The sequence below is a fragment of the Ambystoma mexicanum genome, chromosome 1q (assembly GCF_040938575.1).
Source record: "Ambystoma mexicanum isolate Mex_15411 chromosome 1q, UKY_AmexF1_1, whole genome shotgun sequence".
NCBI lineage: Eukaryota > Metazoa > Chordata > Amphibia > Caudata > Ambystomatidae > Ambystoma > Ambystoma mexicanum.
This window is the reverse complement of record NC_090922.1, coordinates 981346818-981366909: the sequence shown is the minus strand read 5'-3', so window position 1 is coordinate 981366909 and position 20092 is coordinate 981346818. Positions and strand designations below refer to the sequence as shown.

At 41.3% G+C, this 20092-nt stretch overlaps 1 protein-coding gene across 1 annotated transcript in view; it reads right to left on the bottom strand.

Annotated features, from left to right (window-relative positions):
- ADGRL4 (adhesion G protein-coupled receptor L4) overlaps window positions 1-20092 on the bottom strand; it is a 605086-nt gene that overhangs the window by 104825 nt on the left and 480169 nt on the right. The window contains exon 12 of the mRNA XM_069641635.1: window positions 10712-10932. Within this exon, the coding sequence (XP_069497736.1) occupies window positions 10712-10932 (221 nt within the window). The remainder of the gene's footprint in view (window positions 1-10711; window positions 10933-20092) is intronic.

Genomic DNA, 20092 nt, shown 5'->3' with positions numbered 1-20092 from the left:
CCTTGCTGAAAAGGACATTCTTTATAAATGGTCCATGGTAAAAAAAAAAGACGAGTACAAGTGTTTTCGCTATGGTGGACCATTTCTACTGACGTCCCAGTATCTGCCATGTGGTTTGTCAACATGGTAGCCCCAGAGTAATCTGTATATTCTTGAATAAGCCTGATGGAATTATTCCATCAGCCTTGTGCTGTCTTCACAGTGGCTACCCATGATTTTAATTACATATAACTCAGTATTACTAACGCATGATAGTAATTAGGTTCAAATAAATATAATGCTATGTCCAGTTTGATATAGTGGCCTATGAGGACATACAGTTTTCCATTGCCAAACCCATGTGATGTCATTTTATTATCAAATGGTTTCCTGTATCTCATAAAGTTGTCCAACATGTGTGTATTAATGTATGAGGAGGGTGGCTCCCCCACCAGAGAATGTACCCAGCCCCATATTTTCAGTTTGTTCTCTGTCTGGGAAGACCTAACACCCAGGGACGTCATTTGGGAGTTGCCAGGGGTAGCATATGCCACCCCCCCCTCTGCTACCCCTAGACTTGTACTTGCTACCCCTGGGTCACTGGACAAAGAGAAAGTGCCAAGAGAAGATTTCATTGTTGCATCTGAAAAGGTGGTTGTTAATGCAGCTCAATGTTCCACAGCTTTTTCAAATGGAATCTCCATCTCGTTAGTTGTAGAAATAACAGGGATGCAGTAAAAACCATGACACCGCCATCATTGAAAGGTTGGCAGTCCAATAGTGAAGAATGCCTGAATAGTAAGGGCCAGAGGAGTGGATGTCTGTGCAGCTCATACCCAGTACTGTACCAACAGGAAGGGTTCTGGGGGCTAGTTCTAGCTAGCTGGGAATGGGTAAGAGCAGCATGCAGTACTCAGTGACAGCACAGCATGAATGCACATCTCATCAGTGTTTCTCATTATCTGCTTTGCACATCCAGTGAGCCACTGGGCCTGTGATAAGAGGGGTGTTCCCCAGTGGCTTCTTTCACCAATCCTGCCTGGGCACTGTGTGACCTGACCCAGATCTGCCAGACCTGAATCACAGGTACCCTGCAGACAGACGCAAGGTGAGATAATTAATTTACAAGAAGTTGCCCTCCACCTTTGAAATAAACCATTTGTTGCTTCCTCAAGCAAAAAAAAAAAATCTATATGTTTAGAAGGATAGCTCAGGGGCAACACACTTGCTTTGGGAATAACATGGGTTCAGTTCCTGTTCCAGTGCTTAGAAGCCGGAAGAGGCTGGCACCAAGCAAACTATAAATGACCAAAGAAAATAATAAAAATTGACCTTTTTTAGGGGTGATGTCATGGAGCTGCTACAATTCCAGTGACCTGCAACACATCCTTCCCCTCTATCTCCTATCTAACAAAAATAACTGTGGATTACTTACCAAACAAGCAAAGTAGAAAGTTGATGGCTGGTAGGTTTCAAATCATTCATAACCACTTGCAAAGTTCTGGGGAACGCTCGAGAATTTCGTTTTTCAGCCTACCATGCCTGCCAAGCCACTACAGAAGGGGAAAGACTATATACAAATCCGCATTGGTCCCACCCCAAAAAGGGCAGTGCAGCCCGAACTGCTATGTCACATCCCTTCTGCACAAGACCACAAGCCTCCCCTGGCATGTTCCAGCCTCACTGGGCGTCATGAGTGAGTACTAGCCTATGTCTCTAGGCCCATCATGCTTTTCTAGGGGAGATGTCATACACTGCTGCTTACATTTCAAAATAAAAAAAAAAACCCTGCAATTACGGTAACCTGCAAAACATCCTACCACACGTCCCCTCTGTCTCTCATCTAACAAAAGGAAATGTGGGTAACTTACAAAATAAGCAATAGTATGTCCGTCGTTTTTCACAGTAAATTAAATGGGAGCCTAAAGCAAAATGTTAAACATATTTACTTCAGTTGTTTACTTTTTTTTGTTTAAAAAAAAAAAACTATATATAGTTTTTGGTTGAGGATGTTACCAATGCTGAATTAATTTGTCAAGGCAACTGTTTTGTGAAATGATCCAATTTCCAACATCCTACCTTACATTCATGCGTACATGTCGAGGCAGCCAGGAAAGGAAACAGGAAAGAGAACAAAGGTTCATTTTTGCATTCACTCAACATGAATAATTCCTTGTAGGTTGTGAATAATACTACACTGGAAAATGCAACCCATTGTGAGGAATACTTTTTTTAAAGAATACTTTTTAGAAAATTAACATGCTTCATTCGACTAAATGTTGACTTTTGTCAAGCACTTATTGCTCATCTTCTTACACATTTGTTCAAGTGCCAAGTCAAGCCAAGTGCAAATAGACATTGTTCACCTTTCTAGGATCTTCCTAGAAATAGTTATGATTTTGAAACTGTTATAGGATTCATTGAAACATTACCATCCACTGAAAATTGAGGGCACATGTTCAAAACATGTGATTTCATAAGTCTTGCGAATAGCATCAAGACTGTACAGGTATATTTTGACACCCATAGTAGAAATCATACTAAATCATACAAAAATGTAAATATACGGGAAGAGGAGAAATGGGAATCACCCAAGAAACTAGTGTTCACAGGTAGTGTTGTATTTTTACTTCTGACACCATATTCTCCCATCCTCATTTGTAATGCAAGTAGGTATGTGTGAGGCAGCTTCCTCCTGACACATGGAAGCCCAATGCCTTTTGCCTTTGGCTCTCTCCCTTTGATGCACAAGCCCCACCTAACCTGACCAAAATGACAGTAACTAGCCATCCTATCAACCGCCTACCTAGCTACTCGACCACATCGAGTACTCTCGGAAGTAACCCTTCCACCTTAAATTCTAGGAAATCTAGACTCCGTGCCAGAATAATTAAACTCTATGAACTTCTCACGAGATCACTGCCCTCGTCAAATAAAAAAACTTCCATACCTGTGAGAAGCTCAACAATACCAACACGTCACTATCCCGCCTCACTTGTATGCCACCACTAAGCAGCATACTGTGTATAAACCCAAGATAGTTGACTTAATACGGACTACACCTATTCAGGCTATAGCTACACCAGAGGCCTACCCACTCAAAGGAGCCCTTATAAATGCTAGGTCCCTGGTTGCCCATGCAACAGACATTTCTGACCTCATACTAGCAGACAACTTGGACTTCCTTGCCATATCTGAATCATGCCTACATGATGCGGCAGGACCACTAAACTCGCTAGCTGTCCCTGATGGTTACACTATATTCAGACAGGACAGAGATAAAATACAAGGAGGAGGTATTGCCATTATATCCAAAACAAGCCTTTCTCTGAGACCAGCTCCCCCACAAATTATGCAAGTCCTCACCATTAAACTCCCCTAATCAACTCACAGACCCTCGGTATCCAGTTCATTTACAGACCTCCGGGCCCACTTGGAACATTTGAGGAGGACATCTACACCCTATTGTCCAACAACCTCAAAACCACCACCCAACTGTTACTACTTGGTGACTTCAATCTAGGATATAATAACCTGTCAGATAAGCACACCTTAAGTATAGCTAATATCCTATCCGAAATCGGCCTATCCCAAAACATTAACAAACTTACCCACAATAAAGGGAGAACCCTAGATTGGGTAGCTGACTAAAATTGCACTGCCAATATCACCTCCATTACACCGCAATTGTGGACTGACCACTACCTCGTATCTTTCACACTGGCTACTACTAGACCACTCCCGCTAGCCACACTGATTGCCCCACCGTGTTTAAAAAGGAACAAAAAGAACATTGCAGTGGACAAAGTGATCCCTGCAATTCTACCGACCGTTAATGCACTGGCTGACAATCTGGATCCAGGCACATTAGTCAATGAGTACAACAAAACTATGCTAAATGCACTTAAACTTAGACCTAGTAAACTTAAATTTCACCTAAACAAATGGTTTGCCCCTCAACTAAGGGACTTACGACTCCGCAAGAGGAGACGTCAAACCGCCTGGAGACTTCTCCCCTCAGAGGATAACAAATCCAAACTAACCAAAATCTCTTACCAATACAAGAACGAAATCTGCACAGCTAAACGCAATTCATACAATGAACACATCTCCAATGCCAATTCCAGCATGAAGGAATTATTTACCATCCTAAAAGAATTAGAATCTCCTATCTCCACACCCGATAGCTTTACCAAAAATAAATCATGCTGCTCAGATATTCAACAGGCACTTTCCAACAAAGTAACCACCCTCCAGACAAAAAAATATTCCTTTAACCAGCTACCACAACATAATAATTTAGACCTCCCCACCAATGAAATATCACCCAACCGCCCTGCCAGATTCCACTTTACTAAAACCTCCATACTTAAGGTAGAAAAAGTCATTCTTTTACTGAAGCGCTCCAATTGCCAATGTGACCTATACCCAGATTAGATTATAAAAGACACAGCAAGAGATCTTGCCCCTTTAATCTCCAAATTCATCAATGCCTCATTTTCATCTGGCACCATCCCCACCAACCTGAAGCAACCCTAGGTGCTCCCATTGTTAAAGAAGCAAACCCTAGATCCATTAATTCCTACTAATTACCGTCCTATCACAACGATACCCTTCCTGCTCAAATTACTTCAAAGGTGGTTTATACTCAGATTAAAACATATTTGGAACTCCATAAACTCCTGGGAGCAAGACAATCAGGTTTCCGCCCCCAATATGGGATGGAAACTTTCCCTTATCGACTTGAAAACTCAGGTTGATGAGCTAAAAGACAAAGGCAAAATTGTTTTCCTCTTACTGATAGACCTCTCGGTCGCATTCAACCTCGTGGATCACAAGGTCTTATGCGGCCACCTGGATTCGGCTGCCCACTTTATAGAGGCCATTAGATGGATTGAATCATTCCTGAGCGACAGAACCATAAGGGTCTTCTCCCCCTCAGCAGTGGTTGACCCTATTCCTATCAAATGCCGAGTCTCCCAGGGATCCTGTGTCTCCCACACATTATACAATATATTCACCAAGTCCCTGTTCGAAGATCTGGACCTTTTGGGTATCACCTACACTAACTATGCAGATGATACTCAGATTCTCCTTCCATTTTCTGGGGATTACGACAAGAGGACTGAGCTTGTCATCATGGGCACTCACACCAACCTTAAGAAATTAGGCCTGGAATACTCATCATTCAACATTGACGGGAACCTTATTAAGGTGGCTAGGGAGGTAAAGACCCTGGGCTTTTACCTTGACCATGCCCTCTCTTTGACAAACAAAACAGATCATTAGATCTGGCAAAGCGTTCTTGTCAAATGATAACTGCATGATCCAGGCCAGAGCTTTAATACTCTCTAGGCTAGATTATTGTAATGCCCTCTACATCAGTGCTACTAAAACTATTATTCAAAGGATACAAATCCTCCAAAATAATGCCTTAAGAGCCACACTGGCGGTGACCAGAAGATCACATATCTTAGCAACTAGGTGCCAAAACAACTAGCTCTCGACGCATAATAAAATCCTTCTACAAACTGCATCCCTCACTCACGAAGCATTTAACAACGCTGCCCCTAGCTATCTCATGGACAGATTCCTTAGAAGAACATCCACCAGACCTATGAGACTTGGCAATGTCAACTGTCTCACTATCCCGAGATTTAGGCTAACTAAGGCTGGTTGTAGTAGCTTTCCCGTGAAAACAGCCAAACTCTGGAACTCCTTGCCACACCCTCTTAGAGAAGATCAACCGTACTTGACATTTAGACACAACTACATCAACTTGCTTAAATCCACAGGCCTGTAGATTTTACTGCTGTGTTATCTCTATTCTGCGAATGCTTCTTCACATTCCCTCAAATATTTCTTGACACATATTTGCTGCATATTTGTATTTGTATCTCACCTGCTTATAAACTACATATATGTTTTATTCTTGCTTGTATCTTGTATTTCTGTAACCTAAGACTTGCACTTGCTTCAATTGCTGCACCCTGATACCCTCGGGTCTGGTGCACATTAGACATAAATAAACAAACAAACAAACATACACCAACTTAATATCAGCCACAGGTTCACAGATACACTTGAATCTATTCCTTATATGTTGCCCCTGTGCTAGAGATGGTAAGAGATGTGGAGGAATTGGCCAAAGGGATGATGAAGATTTGGAATTCCTTTAATAAGATAAGATTGTGACTGTGGTCTGCCCTCAGGTTAAAAAACCATTCAGTGTCAGCAGACTAAACAGACTGTGTGAGAATAGATGACATGATGAAAAATACAGGGAATAAAAGAAGAGACTAATTCAGCTCCCACAGGATGAGGTGGTAACCAGTGTCATGCACATATTCAGTTTATAATCTGGATATAATGCTAAAAAAGTAGAGAACAAATCGAAATTTACTGAATGTAAATGGCCATTTGTTATGACCGCCTTGGCATTGAAAAATATTAACACTTCTGGAAGATAGTGTGAACACGTACTGTGGAAATGTGGAGTGGAGTATTTCTACCTTGCGAAAAACACCTGACTGAAACATTGAAGTTCCCTATAAAGGGAAGCAGGAGATGCAAAGGAAGCCCAGTGGATTGGCACAAAAGAGGTACACAATACACCTTGGGCCGTAGACTTTGATATCTTTAATCCTCTCTCATGACCATGAATAGTGGGAAAGAACAGCACACATACCTAATATCGAGCTGATTGACCATATATAGAGTGAACAGAGGATATGGAGCACATTTATCACAGAAGACGCATCTTAATTTGTCATGAACTAATTTTAAATCAACCTTTCGACAACATCCCAAGGAATACATTCTAACAGCTGCTTGGTGATCTTAAAGTTCTAATGTATTGTATCAATGTACTGAAATTAATGTTTGACTTTGGTGTGTCTATGTGCGCCCCGATGCCTGTGGGTTACAGGCGCGTTACAAGTAAATAAATAAAATTATAAATAAAACACTTTTAGCGCTATGATGCCTTTGGGTCTGGGCTCTACCAACAAATGCAATAATGAATTAGTTATTTCATACAGGAGACGTAAGTTAGCTAGAAACACTACTCACCTTTTTTAAACATGCTCATTTAACATGGCTGTGTTTTGGTACCTGTACGCTTTTGTCCTTATATTCATTGTTTTATTGAACTTATTAAAGTCCTTCCTGCAGGTAAATCCAACCTCAATAGATCCAAACAACTTGAACATGCGTACTGGATTGGTGGTATCAACCCCAGCGCTGTTAGCACCTGAAAAGGCCTGCTGTGTTTGGTGTGACTGCTATTAGCACCCCGGGTTTTAGATCCAGAAGCCCGGAAGGCTAACAGCAATATATTTTGTTTCAGTGGATTGGACACCTCGTGGCATCCTGTTCATTAAAACAACTTACTTAAGATGGCTCCCACGGATCTGGAATGTGGGGCTCCATATGGAGCTTCTCTTCCATTTCCATGGCACCCAGCATGGGCACATAGTGGCTGCCGTGGTGACGGGGGCATCACTACCAAAAGAATCAGGTAAGTGGGGCTGCAAGGTGGGAAGGGACTGGACAACTGATGGGAAGGGCAAGGAGGGTGGTGGGGAGGATGGCAGAGTGGGATCAGCAGCCATCAAGCTGTTCAGAACACGGACTGAGATTGCGGGAATCAGCACGCAATATGCTACATGAAAGTTTGTAAGGAGAGCATGGATAAGGAAGACTTCACTCCTTAAAAACCTACCACCATTAGCCCAAGCCAACGTTATTTGAGGCTTTCAATATGCTATTTTTTTTTGTGAAAATATTATGATTAAGTGGATGCCATACTCTTATTGTATTCTGTATGGCGATTCACTAAGACATTCTTATATAGGCATATATGTATTCCTTTATGGCACAGTTGTTCGGTTGCATTACATAATGTTTAATTATTACCTTGTGTTTATGTAATCATCAATATAGGGCAAATGGAGACTTTGTTTTGTATGTGCTTGTATTTCCACGGCATAGCCAGGCAGGAGTGGTGCAAAAGGCAGCAGCAGAGATAGTTGGATGTCAGATAATTTGGGGAGGACAGTAGTAGGCGAGCTAACAGGGCTCAGGTGGCAAGTGAAACATGCGGGTGAAGGGACATTGGAAAGCTAAAACATATTGGTGAATCCGGGTGAAAGGCACAAGTGGCCTGCAGACGAAGTGGATGGTTACTGCCGGAGTCTGCCCAAATCCACAGTCACCACATTTACCAGCATCTCTCCACGATTTATTAACATATACATGTGCCTTTGTAGGACTTCTAAGGTTTAAATAAAGTAACCCTCAGGTTAATTAGCCCGAGTGCCTTGCTCAGTTTCATGCATGTTTAGACCTGGTACATGTGTAACTCCCCAAAGTTTAAATAAACTAGATTCAATCTAAACAAAACAAAAAGACCAGATGCACTTTATTAATAGTGAATGAACTTTCTTTGGGGATGATTTACAAAAGCGTTTTTCAATTGAAAAAATATTTGTAATCCATGCCCTTTGAGATCTGAGCATTGTGTTTACAGGGCAGACACCTATTGTTATCCTATACATTAGAAGGATGGACTGAGCAGTGTTCGGAAATCTTGTTATTTCATAAAGATTTCTGCAGCAAGTTCATGAACCTCTTAATCTATGGGCCTCATTACGACCCTGGCGGAACGGGTTAAACTGCGCCGTAAAAGGCTGCGGCGCCATTCAACCCGTTCCGCCACATTACGAGGTCCCCTCGCGGGACACGTTAAGCACGCCTGGGAAAACCAGGCGTACATACTGAGTCCCGCGAGGGGAAGAGGGAGCAAACAACGGGCCATCTCGTAATGGCCCGTTGTTTACTCCCTCTCCCATTCCCATTCAGCCCTATGGGGGCTGAAATGGGAATGGGGATGAACCATGTCCGTGTCCTCGAGTGAGGAATTACCGGGCCATCCGAACTCGGAATGGTCCGGTAAGTCCTCATTCCGAGGACACGGATGCGGTTTTGCCGGCGCCATGCCACCAATAGCGGCATGGCTACCGGCATACCTCGTAATGAGGCCCAATATGATGAAGTTGCGGCTTCACCTATGTCAGGATGTTTGGACGCAATAAGATGCTTTACAGATTCTGCCTATGTCGTGATCACAGAGGTCGGCCCATCTATCCATATATACATTTGTCTCTGCATTAACTACGCTATTAATCGGAAAAAGGAACCCCTTAGGTAAAGGAGACAGTGACGCAGTGATTTGAATGCTCAAACCAACATACAGTTCTGGATACATCTTTCCATAAATAACACAGTGTAGATTAATGAAAGTGATCCACCACATTTCATCAGACAACGTTAGCAGAGGCCATTGGATTGTTATTTGGCATTCATGATCACACTGCTGGATCACTAAACAAAAAACAGCTTTCTGAAGAAACCAACTAACAGTCCATTGGTTCACAGATGGCTCACCAAGCAATGGCTGAATGTTTCGTCATAGGTATCTACATGTGTACAATTCGGTGTGGACTCCATCCCTAAAGTGAAAACAAAAATGACAATTGTGTTTCTGTATACAAGTAATGCATTTGGGCCAATGGAGTTACCTCGCGTGATTGCTTAAGAAAATTGGTGACAGCTTGTTTAAACTGTCAGAAATGTATTCCTTTGTCGCATTTCCTTGTGAATTTGCTTTGAACGTGTATTCTTGTTAATATTTGCCTTTTAAATGGTTGTACTCAAGAAGATCAGTACAGTATTTCTCCTCATGCTGGTTGCCTAACCACAATAGTGTCTAGGAAAGAAATGTTTACAAGTGCATGACCAGGAAACGATCCAATTGTAATATGAACGTGGATCCAACTGCCCACATGTACACGTAGCCCATATTAAACCGGAAACGTCACATAGGGACTCTGCGTCTCATTCAGAGTTGGGCGGTAAGGGATACGGGGCACCGTTAAGGAGACCGGTGCCGGTAATCCCTTACCGCCCAATTCCGAGGTCCCTTAGCGGGAACGGTAAAGGACGTGTGGCCTGACCACACGTTCTTTACGGGACCCGTTAAGGGACCTTGGAGCTAATAATGGGCCCGCAATTAGCGGGCCTGTTAGTACCGCCTTCCCCCTTCCCATTGAGCCCTATGGGGGGCTCAAATGGGAATGGGGAATGTCATTTGGAATGGGGACTTACCGGGTCCGCCCAGTTCAGAATGTCCCGGTAAATCCCCATTCCACCAGACCGGACACGGACCCTTTATGGGAGGCAGCCATGGCGCTAATAGCACCATGGCTACCGCCCAACTCGTAATGAGGCCCTCTGTCTATTCTGGAGCCCACACCAATCCTCATTCAACAGTAGTTTCCTTCACTTGTACTTTGCCTTACAATGTTTTCTATATTCCCCAATTTCATAGGGACTACGAGGTCCAACAACTGAGAGTAATTAAATTGGTTTCTTATATTTCACAAAATGCCAAACTCCAGTCTCTTATTGCAGTACCGGGACTGGGTGCCGAACCCATGCTGCTCAGGGTAGTTGTGTTTACAAGACCAGGGTGTTGCCCCTCAGCTATCCTTCTAAAAGATCAAAATGAAAAGTAGTGCATTAAAGGGTGACTAACAATATAATTACCAATATAGCAAAATGAGGGTTGACCAACAAGTTGTGTTTAGCATTTGGAGATTACATTTTGGCAAAATGTACAATTAGCAGAAATGAAAAGGATGAACATCCATATCTTGCAGCTATAACTTACATGTTATCGGTGCCATAGTATCTGTATCCCAAGATTGCAGATATTCCAACAACCACAGCAGGACTGCAATAGCCAAATATATAAAAGTTCTTGTGCAGAAATCCTTTGTTATAGATAACTCCAACCACTATAAGGTAAAGATGTATTCCTTCAATGCACATCCAGGCGAATGCTGCTAAGAAGAAATAATGCAACAATCCGGCAATGACTGAACAGAGGAGCTGCAAAGACAAGCAAAGAGAACATAAAATAACCGTGCAACAATTGTGAACAAAGATGAAGGCTTCTTTGTATCAATAGAAGAATAAACCATTTGGTTGTTGTTTGACAGAATTATATGCAGTACCCTTTGGGAACACCACACACAATTAAGACTACAAGTGACAGTACAAATTCACCTTTGCTACAGGCCTGTATTACACAGTAAAAGTGGTAGCGGTGGCTGAGCAGTCAGAGTTATCTCAAGAGCAAGTGAGCAGTATCAATAGTTACACAAAGTGCAGCAATTCCTATGATTCAAACAAACACTGATTCAAGGTTTATGAGTAAAAAAATATACATTTATTTACACATCAGTTGTATAACATTTCACTAAAGTAAAGCAGTTGAAAAATCCCGTTACCAATAGACCACACCACTCCTAATAGATTCTGGACAAGTTTAAACTCAAAATGAAGTGTGAGAAAAATGGCACTCCAGCAATTCAAAAAGGGAGGGAAAAGCAAAGTTAGGCTACAATTGAGCAGCACCAACAGGTAAGTAAGCAGGGCAATCTAGAAAGAAGAACTACAGTGATGGAATCAAATCAAATAGGCTTAGGGCCAAAGTCAATAGGACAAAAGTATTTTGCTCAAGATCACACAGTTCAGGGTTGTTCGCGGTTAAGTCTTTGCCAAGAATTCCGGATGAAGTTGGTTGGCAGAAGAGTTAGTTTAAAGAGAAGAGAAGGACAAGCCCTCGAATTGGCGAAAGGTTTCACACACCTTCACCGCGGCTGAACCAAACGCACAACCAGATTTGCACAGTACCTTTAAATGGAGAAGAAGCTGTAGCTGAGGCAGATGTTCCTGGTAATTCCCGCAGGCTTACGGTTCCTGAAGTGACTGTTGGACTGACATGAAGTTGGAAGACTGGAGGGTCCTGCACTACCCAGGGAAGAAACCAGCAGCAGAGCAAAGTAACGAATAAAAGGTGCACTCCTTAAAACCCAAACAGGGTCCGACCTTCCTGGCTATCCGACCCACTGTAGCTCTGTACAGCAAATCCGACCAGAGGAGGGAGTACTTGCTTGTAGTTTGGGCAAACTGGTTGGTTCCACCAGTTCAGAGGAAGAAGATTTCTGGAGGATCCTCTCTATCGTTGGAGTCTGAAGATTCAGACCTACAGCAGGGCTTCACAGGGCAGTTCAGTCATTGTAGGGGTCCTCTTCTGTCGGCTCCTCGTCGGTTCTTTCATTCCCAGAAGAACCTCTGCCTTTCCAGTCCCAGAGACCTGCTTTTTATGCAGTTTCCCCCCATTCACACAGCCTGGCTGTCAATCACACACAGGGTGGCTGTCCTGGCCGGATAGTCACCTAGCCAATCAAACTGGAGTCTGACTTGGGTAACCAAGGGAACCCATGGCAGGGGTCATAAAACCCCTTCCTCACATCCTGCCTACCCAGACTTTCAGGCCCCTAAGGAAGGCTTCTGTGTAGATGCCCGCGAAGAGACGGTGAACAAAGGAACCAAACCTGATTTGGCACGCAGAGAAAAACACGAGAAAGACATTTTCTAAAAGAAATGGTGAATAAACCCAGCTGGAACCGTATAAAAACTTATATGGTCTAGCAGGTTTAGGTTTGAGACTCCAAGATAGCCTTAAACAATACCAAGGTTATTTAAGATAACTGCGGTAGGAAAAATAAGGTAGTTACCACTGCCCCCAGCCAAGTCTTGATGAAAAGAGAGTAGAACAATGCTCCAAGAGAAACAGATAAAAAGGAATAATATTAACCCTTTCCAGTACTCCATGTAAGATGGTTTGTACTGGGTCTGTGGATTTAAAAAAAAGACTAATAAAGTCAATGGCAACTTTACATGTTCTGGGAGACAGTAGTCAGTCCCAGAAAATTGAGTCTGAGTTGGAAAGTCTAAAAGACAACCCTGTGTCACTGCACTGAAGGTGTTGTGTAACACACAGTAACAAGATGATGCTTGTGGAGTAGGTGAAGCTGCACAGTCTATGAACACAAAAATGTTAAACACACAGAGCAAAACACATTTAAGAGTGGGAAAAAGGGCTCACACTCTTACCAGGTGAAAGAAATAAATCCTAGCAATCCAGCAATCCTGCTGAGGGACTCATAGGTAAAGGAAATTAACCATTCTTGAGAATTCTCCCTAACAGGTGTACATTTGAGAATGTGTAAAATTCGAACTTTCTTTTAAAATATTTTACAAACATAAGGAACATATATGTAGTATCCTTTAGGTATAATTCAAAAAGATGGGAGCTGTAACAGTAGACCTTTTTGACATTAAGTCCTTTAGTAGGAGGATTGCATATGATTATGGATTTGATGAGACATTGGTGGTAGTACAGTTGGACCATTTGTATCCATTTCCCAAGTCCCTTTGAGGATGAAATGATTCTCAGTTTTGAAGAATATAAAGATGGGTCATTATTTAGCTATTTCTGAATTACAATGTGATGGAGGCGAGACGTTGGTATTTTAAGATTCTCTTTGGTCTCACCCTACACATTTGTTTAGATGAAGTTCAAGGGAAACCTTCACTTCCTAGGAAACATGTGTATGCTTATAAATTCTGCTGGATTTTATCTTTTAATTGTCATATCACATAGAATCAGGCAGTATTTAGTGCATGTTGTGCCGACATGAATACCACATTTGTCATAAATCCCCTATGTATGCACCCTGAAATGCCCTAATAATGTGCAGTGATTCATGGAACCCTGGTGTAAATGGTTACTCCACGAATGGCCTTCACTTTGGAACGTGTACTGTGCTTCCTTTTATTGTGTTGCTTTACTATAGCCTTCACATTGGAAATCTGCTTTTAAGTCTTCTCTTTTCATAAATCAGTTCTAACATAAGTGTTTTTCAATAAAGATTTCTATGCAATACACAATGTAATACAGCGGTTTTACATTGTGTATTGCAGTAACCAAGTGATGTTATTATTAGACAACTTACTGGTACTCAATTTATCAGCTTCAGAAGGATGAAGGACCTTGCCAGCATCTACATTTGCAAAGTGCAGGCATGCAAGAGTCGAGAAAATAATATGCATTCTATTCACCTGGACCTCAATATGAAATAATATATTCTAACACAGAAAGCCACAGGAAAACATAGTTTGCAGTGATCTGCCAACTAACTTGCGTAGGTGCGTCTTGGTGTTTCAGATCTCAGAGGCATTGTCTTAACTACCTTTATGTTCCCCCCTCATAGGGTGAGGGGGGGGCACCTGTGGCTCTGAAGGGTGTTGTCTGCAGATGAAAAGAAAAGGAGATAGAAAGAGGTACGGGTCGCATGGAGAGATACAAAGCACCTCTCAAATGTTCATAACTAGTTCATGTAAAGCACAATAACCTACACGTTAGCAACTTGAACCAATAGAAACCATCGTATAATGCATGTTTTCTGGATCCATTTGCAACCTGAGTGGGTTTTATTTAACAAACAAGTAACCTGTGCACATGTGAACGGAGGATGGCACAGGGGCAGCGCACTGCTTTTGGAAGCAAGACCATGCAGAGCAACAGAGGTTCGAATCCCTGATTTGTGCCTATGAACCGAACTCTGGCACGGTATTAACCACACTATAAAAAACAAATAAATAAAATGTCAGTGTACTTCACATTCCTTATTCACAACTTCAGATCCATTATACTACTTTTGGATTACTTTGGATCCGTTTGAGTCCATTTGATTACTGCTTAGTACTTTGGATTACACATTTCAGATAAGGCATTTCACTGCATCACCTGGACTAGCATCAGTAAGTACGAAGAGGCCATGACAATTTTCTTACTATCTCCATCCTAGTACAATTAAAACCAAAAAATATACTTCACAGAATACACATAACCATAAAGTGTGCAAATATGTTTACATCAAATAAGCACCGGTGATGCACCTTAATTCATGCCTATGGGTTGGGCACCTTTATTGCTTAGAATTCAAGTCCCTAAAATGAATAAAGAAGTTAGTATTCATTTTAATTGAATATCAGATTGTTGTTTTGTTTTCCTAAACCGGCAGACATGGTTGGAATGCATATATTAATGTGGTTGCATTTTTTTAAACACAGAGAATCAGCTACTAGGTTTTTGATGTCTGTAGTCTTATACCTGTGGGAACCCAAGAATCCACTCTTGCGACAATAGATTGTGCATGCATAGCTGTTTCTGAGCAACAACTGTGAGCAAAAACCTAAGAATGATCCTATATTGAGATTTAATGTTCAACCATGTATTACACAGGATGATCATTTCTGATGTGCATTTAAGTAACATGATAGGAGAACATGTTTAACATATATGAGTATTAATTTAGATCTCGAATACATTTGTAGACCAAATGCTCAGACTTAGTGTGGTTTGGTTTCCACAAAATGAATTAGCATACATTGCTATTTTATACATTCACTTCCTAATAACTTTTTTCTTCTCTGAAATCCTGATGGTGTTACCTGATGTCCAAAAGGACATGTCATCTGAATAGTGGAATGGAATTTCCAATCGTGTTCAGAGGCATTACCCTTAAAGTGAATTTTAGTATAGTTTAATGTAAATAAAAGTTGGGCAAGGGTGCACTTCTACTCATTTCTGTGTTACATACTCAGGGAATAGTATTACATCCCTTACTTCTGATATATGTACACACATATAGGAAAGCAATCTGAATGATCCTCAAAAACAGACCACAATTTGCTTGGCTGACATCAGTGAGGCCCTCTTGAATGCTAAACGTTCCTATTTAGAATTTGCTTCAAGTTCAACTTTGCATAGTACTGGTACTGGGACAAAAACATCCTTTCAATGCATGTTTGCAACAGGGTATGTTTGCCATTGTGGCAATCATTACATCATATGCTGTAAAAAAAGCACTTCTCCCACTCTCTCATACTTCCTGTTTCTGCGCACTTACTCAACCTTAAATGTTCTAGGCCCAGCAAGTCTGTCTGTCCAATCCTCCCTTGCGGACCACCCCCAAGTCTTGGTCATGCTCGAAATACTCATGCATAGGCGCACTGGATGACCAACTTCCAAGCAATCCAAATTGTTTGCCAGACCAGCACTATAGTTCATGTAGTTCACGTTGTTCATGATCTGTTGTTCCCTCCCTCTCCTCCCTTTTCTTATGTTCTCCCCTTACCCTTTGTCAAGCACTTACTAGTAGATATAACCATTTGCCTAGTATGCTAGTTATCATTATTAGTCCATTCCTAATCTTCAAGGTCTACGATTTGACGACTTTTATCCCTTGTTCCCTTCTTGCCTTGAAGCGCTTTGAAGCACTTCACTTGTGAATACGCGCTATACAAATAAACAATTACAAATTACGGATATATATATTCAAAAGCCATAAAATATAATACTTTATTGATCTTCAAGCACAGCTACTGAGGTTTATTGCAAATGCTGTACTGACCAAAGTTTGAATGGGTCTGTGTGTATTCCAATTGACTGAAATATATTCAAATGTACATACACTATTTTTCACTTTAGAACTGGCAAATCAATTTTTTTTTATTTTACTGAATGTAATCCCTTTCAACACAATGCAGCTCATTTCATTTCATTCAATGACGTGTGCACGCAGGGTAATTAAACATAAATATTTAAAAAGGAAAAAAGACAAACAAACACATTAAATAACCAATTGACAAAAAATGTGGCTGCAGTGGTGGGTGTAAGGGGAGGTATTTGAGATTAACAACTCGCTGCTAAAAGTTAAAAGCAAGAAAATACTGTGAAAACAAGTGTGGAAAGATAGGTCATTAAAAGAGCATAAATGCAATTGGCCTGCCAAATATTCTCACCATGCAATCGATGACAGATCTGTAAAATTAAAAGAGAGAGACCAGGCATAGGTTTATTCCTTATTACTACCCAAAAATAGACCCATTAGTTTCCCAGGAAGCAATACAGGTACTGATGGCTTTCAGGATTTAAAAACAGCTGTTTGATCACTGGATCCTTTGACAACCAATGTTATTGAATTAAGGCAAGTTTAATTAGCGTACTCCAGTTGAGGTGTGGGTTTCCGTGCACGACTATTGGTGGCTACGCAGTGACTGGGTGTGTCTATGTGTCCCTCTCTTAGTTGCTTGTTTAATTTCTCCTACAGTTATAGTTTTAAAGATATTTTTATTTTCCGAAAATACAACGAAAGCAATAGACAGTATGGCCAACCCTAAAACCTCCTGACTCCCATTGACCCACCTTGCCCAAAACCATCTCCCAACTCAATTTCCATAGACACAAACTAGCATTGAGTAGAATGATGTCCTGTTCTCCTGGGTTTTCGAAAACTAGTGTAATTCAACCACCTCAGCTCCCTCACCCCACTGTCTCTTCCACACCCTGCAGCCAATCATGGTGGTGGTATCAATGCTTTATTTGACAGTCCTTCCCATCTGCTGCAGATTTTATAAAACATATCTGGGCACCCTTTGTTATGTCCATCAGTTTTACTCTGTCCATTTAAACTCTCCACATATGAAACTTCTGATGATTCCACTGCTGTGTCCCTTTAGCATTTACCAGCAGATTGTTGTACTGAGAGCCATCACTGTCTGGTCCAAATACCAAACAGATTCAGGTCAGGTGCTCTATTGAAGGTGGTCAAATACTGATCAAATTCTTCATACTGTAGGGATTTTGATATTAAATTAGATCAAGACAATTCTTCTAATTGTTTTTTGGTTGAAAAATGAAAACCATTAAACAGGTTATACTGACCAAAACTTCACATTTTAAGTCTACTGATTTCCCATGTTTTGTACCTGTGCGAGACAATATTCTCCTGATCTTATTCTGGCAGTTTTGATTAAGCATGTTCCAAATACAATGTTCTCCTTCTAACATCCATTAATTAAGACCACCTTTATGCAAGGAGTATTTCTGGACTCCATAAACATGGTCAAGGCATGCCATTAAAAACAATTTGAGTCTCAATCCAATGGGTAATGCTAATTATTACCCTTTCAACGCATTGTTGTTTTAAGTCAAACATCCTGAAAAATGTGTGGCAGTTCAACACCCACAGAGGTTATCCCAACACTCCCTTTTTCTATCTTTCATGGTTCCATCCTTGGTGTGCAATCCAGACCGCGACCCTTCAAGTAGTGGTCCATGACCTAGAATTACAAGATTCTAGGAGGGCCTGCATGCTTCTCCTGCTGGTTCTCCAAGCAACATCTGATACTATCAGCAATGAGGTGTGGATTGACAGTATATCCCTATGCATGGGTTGGATTACTTGGTTATCATACAGTCTGCAGAATGTGTCTATGTATTGTGGGGTACCTCATTACGTGATTCTGTATCCCATGTTATTATTTTATTCAACTTCAATGCTGAACTATTGGACGACCTGGAGTCTGGGTGTGGACCGTCAAGGCATAAGTATGAGGGGGACACACAAGTCTATTTTAAGGTGATGTCTCCTGTTGATGCTGTGGCATCATGAAGGGCTGAACATATTTTTTCACTTAAACACAATCCCTCTAAAACTGAATTTGTATTGACCTCTTCTGTTTCTTTACCTCAAACATTCAAGTGTGGCTTACCTCACTCTCTTCTCTTGGCATTTTCTCCTCCATATTGTCCTCTTGGATTGACTCCTGATTCAGATATGAACATTAAATCTCAGATTTCTTGTTTTTCTTAATCATTTTTTCCAGTCAACTTATCTTCATAAAATCAAGCCCTTTATTCCTCCTTCAGGTTTCCATACTGTTGTTCAGGCTTTAGTTTTTATCTCAGCTTGATGGAGGAAATTGTGTCTTCACTGGTCTTTTGCTACCACTCTTGCCCCTTGAAGACAATCTTGTAATTTCCCACTTGTCTTATTTTTTGTACCTGGATGGTGGTACAAATTACTGATGGTTGAATGTATTTGCACTGGCTTCCATTTAACTCTTGTTCACTGTTCAAGATCTGCTTGTGGTAATGGAGATGAGAGTTGCACCAGTATTGGCCACTCACCCAACAACCCAACCTGTTGTTCCCCATCTCGATCACAAACAGATATATAAGCTAAGAAAAGTGCGGTAGAATGTTAAGAAAAGAGAAATGTTAAGAGACATGTAGTTGCTGTTGAGCAAAGAATAGATAGTGTGACACGAGCAGGGTGGCAGGTAGTGCACTTATAATACTCACATGTAGGGAACAATTAAATGGCAGCTCACACATTAAGTACACATAAGAGACATGCAGAAACACATAGACGTGTAGAGCATGCAGACATGAACATTATTTGCATGCAGACATGAAGAACACTTGCATGAAGACATGAAGAGTATTAGCATGTAGACACAAAAAACATATATATCAAGATACAAAGAACATTGACATGTAAGACACAAAAGGCACAGCATGGCGGAAAGTCAACCGCAGTACTGCCATTTAAGACTAAACCCAACAAGGCCTCAATTCTGCAGTACTGCGTGCTGAGACAAAATTGCTTAACACAAAATTTTCAGGCCTCACAGAGCTCAGGCAGTAGCCCCCAGCAACCAAGTTCAGTGTGCTGAAGGGAGTTCGACATAGCAAGATGGAACCTCACCAGATTGCATTTCCCAGGGCTCACAGCCCAATTATTAATGTCAATTAGTTTCAATTGGTAGCAGTGGGAAACACACATATCCTTGAATGCCAGGTGCATGTAGCTAACATGTCAATTGCTCACATAATGAATAAATACACAGCATCCAATCACCTTCCAAAAGAAACCACACACACACAATAGAATAGTAGAAAATCCAATAAATAGGTAAAATTGAGCTTTGAATAGTCGTCCCCTATCACGTGACTGAAATAATGCCAAATAACATATATGCCAGTCAATTAGATAGCATGCCTGACATTTCCTTAGCACATCCACACACAGAGGCAGCATGCCAAGGCCACAAACAAGACTAACATTAAACACCTGAGCATGGAAACGAGTCGAAAGTATCTTCTTTAACTAGATTATAGCGGTACTCCCTCCTTCTTCACAACAAAACTTGGCACTGCTCGAAGGTGGCCAAGGCCGATGAGCTAAGACCTGCCCAATCACCTTATGCTTTTCCTATCAAGCAATGTAGTATATTGACAGCCAGTTAAATGCTAAGTAGGAACATGTCATTGCAGGAGGTTGAATTT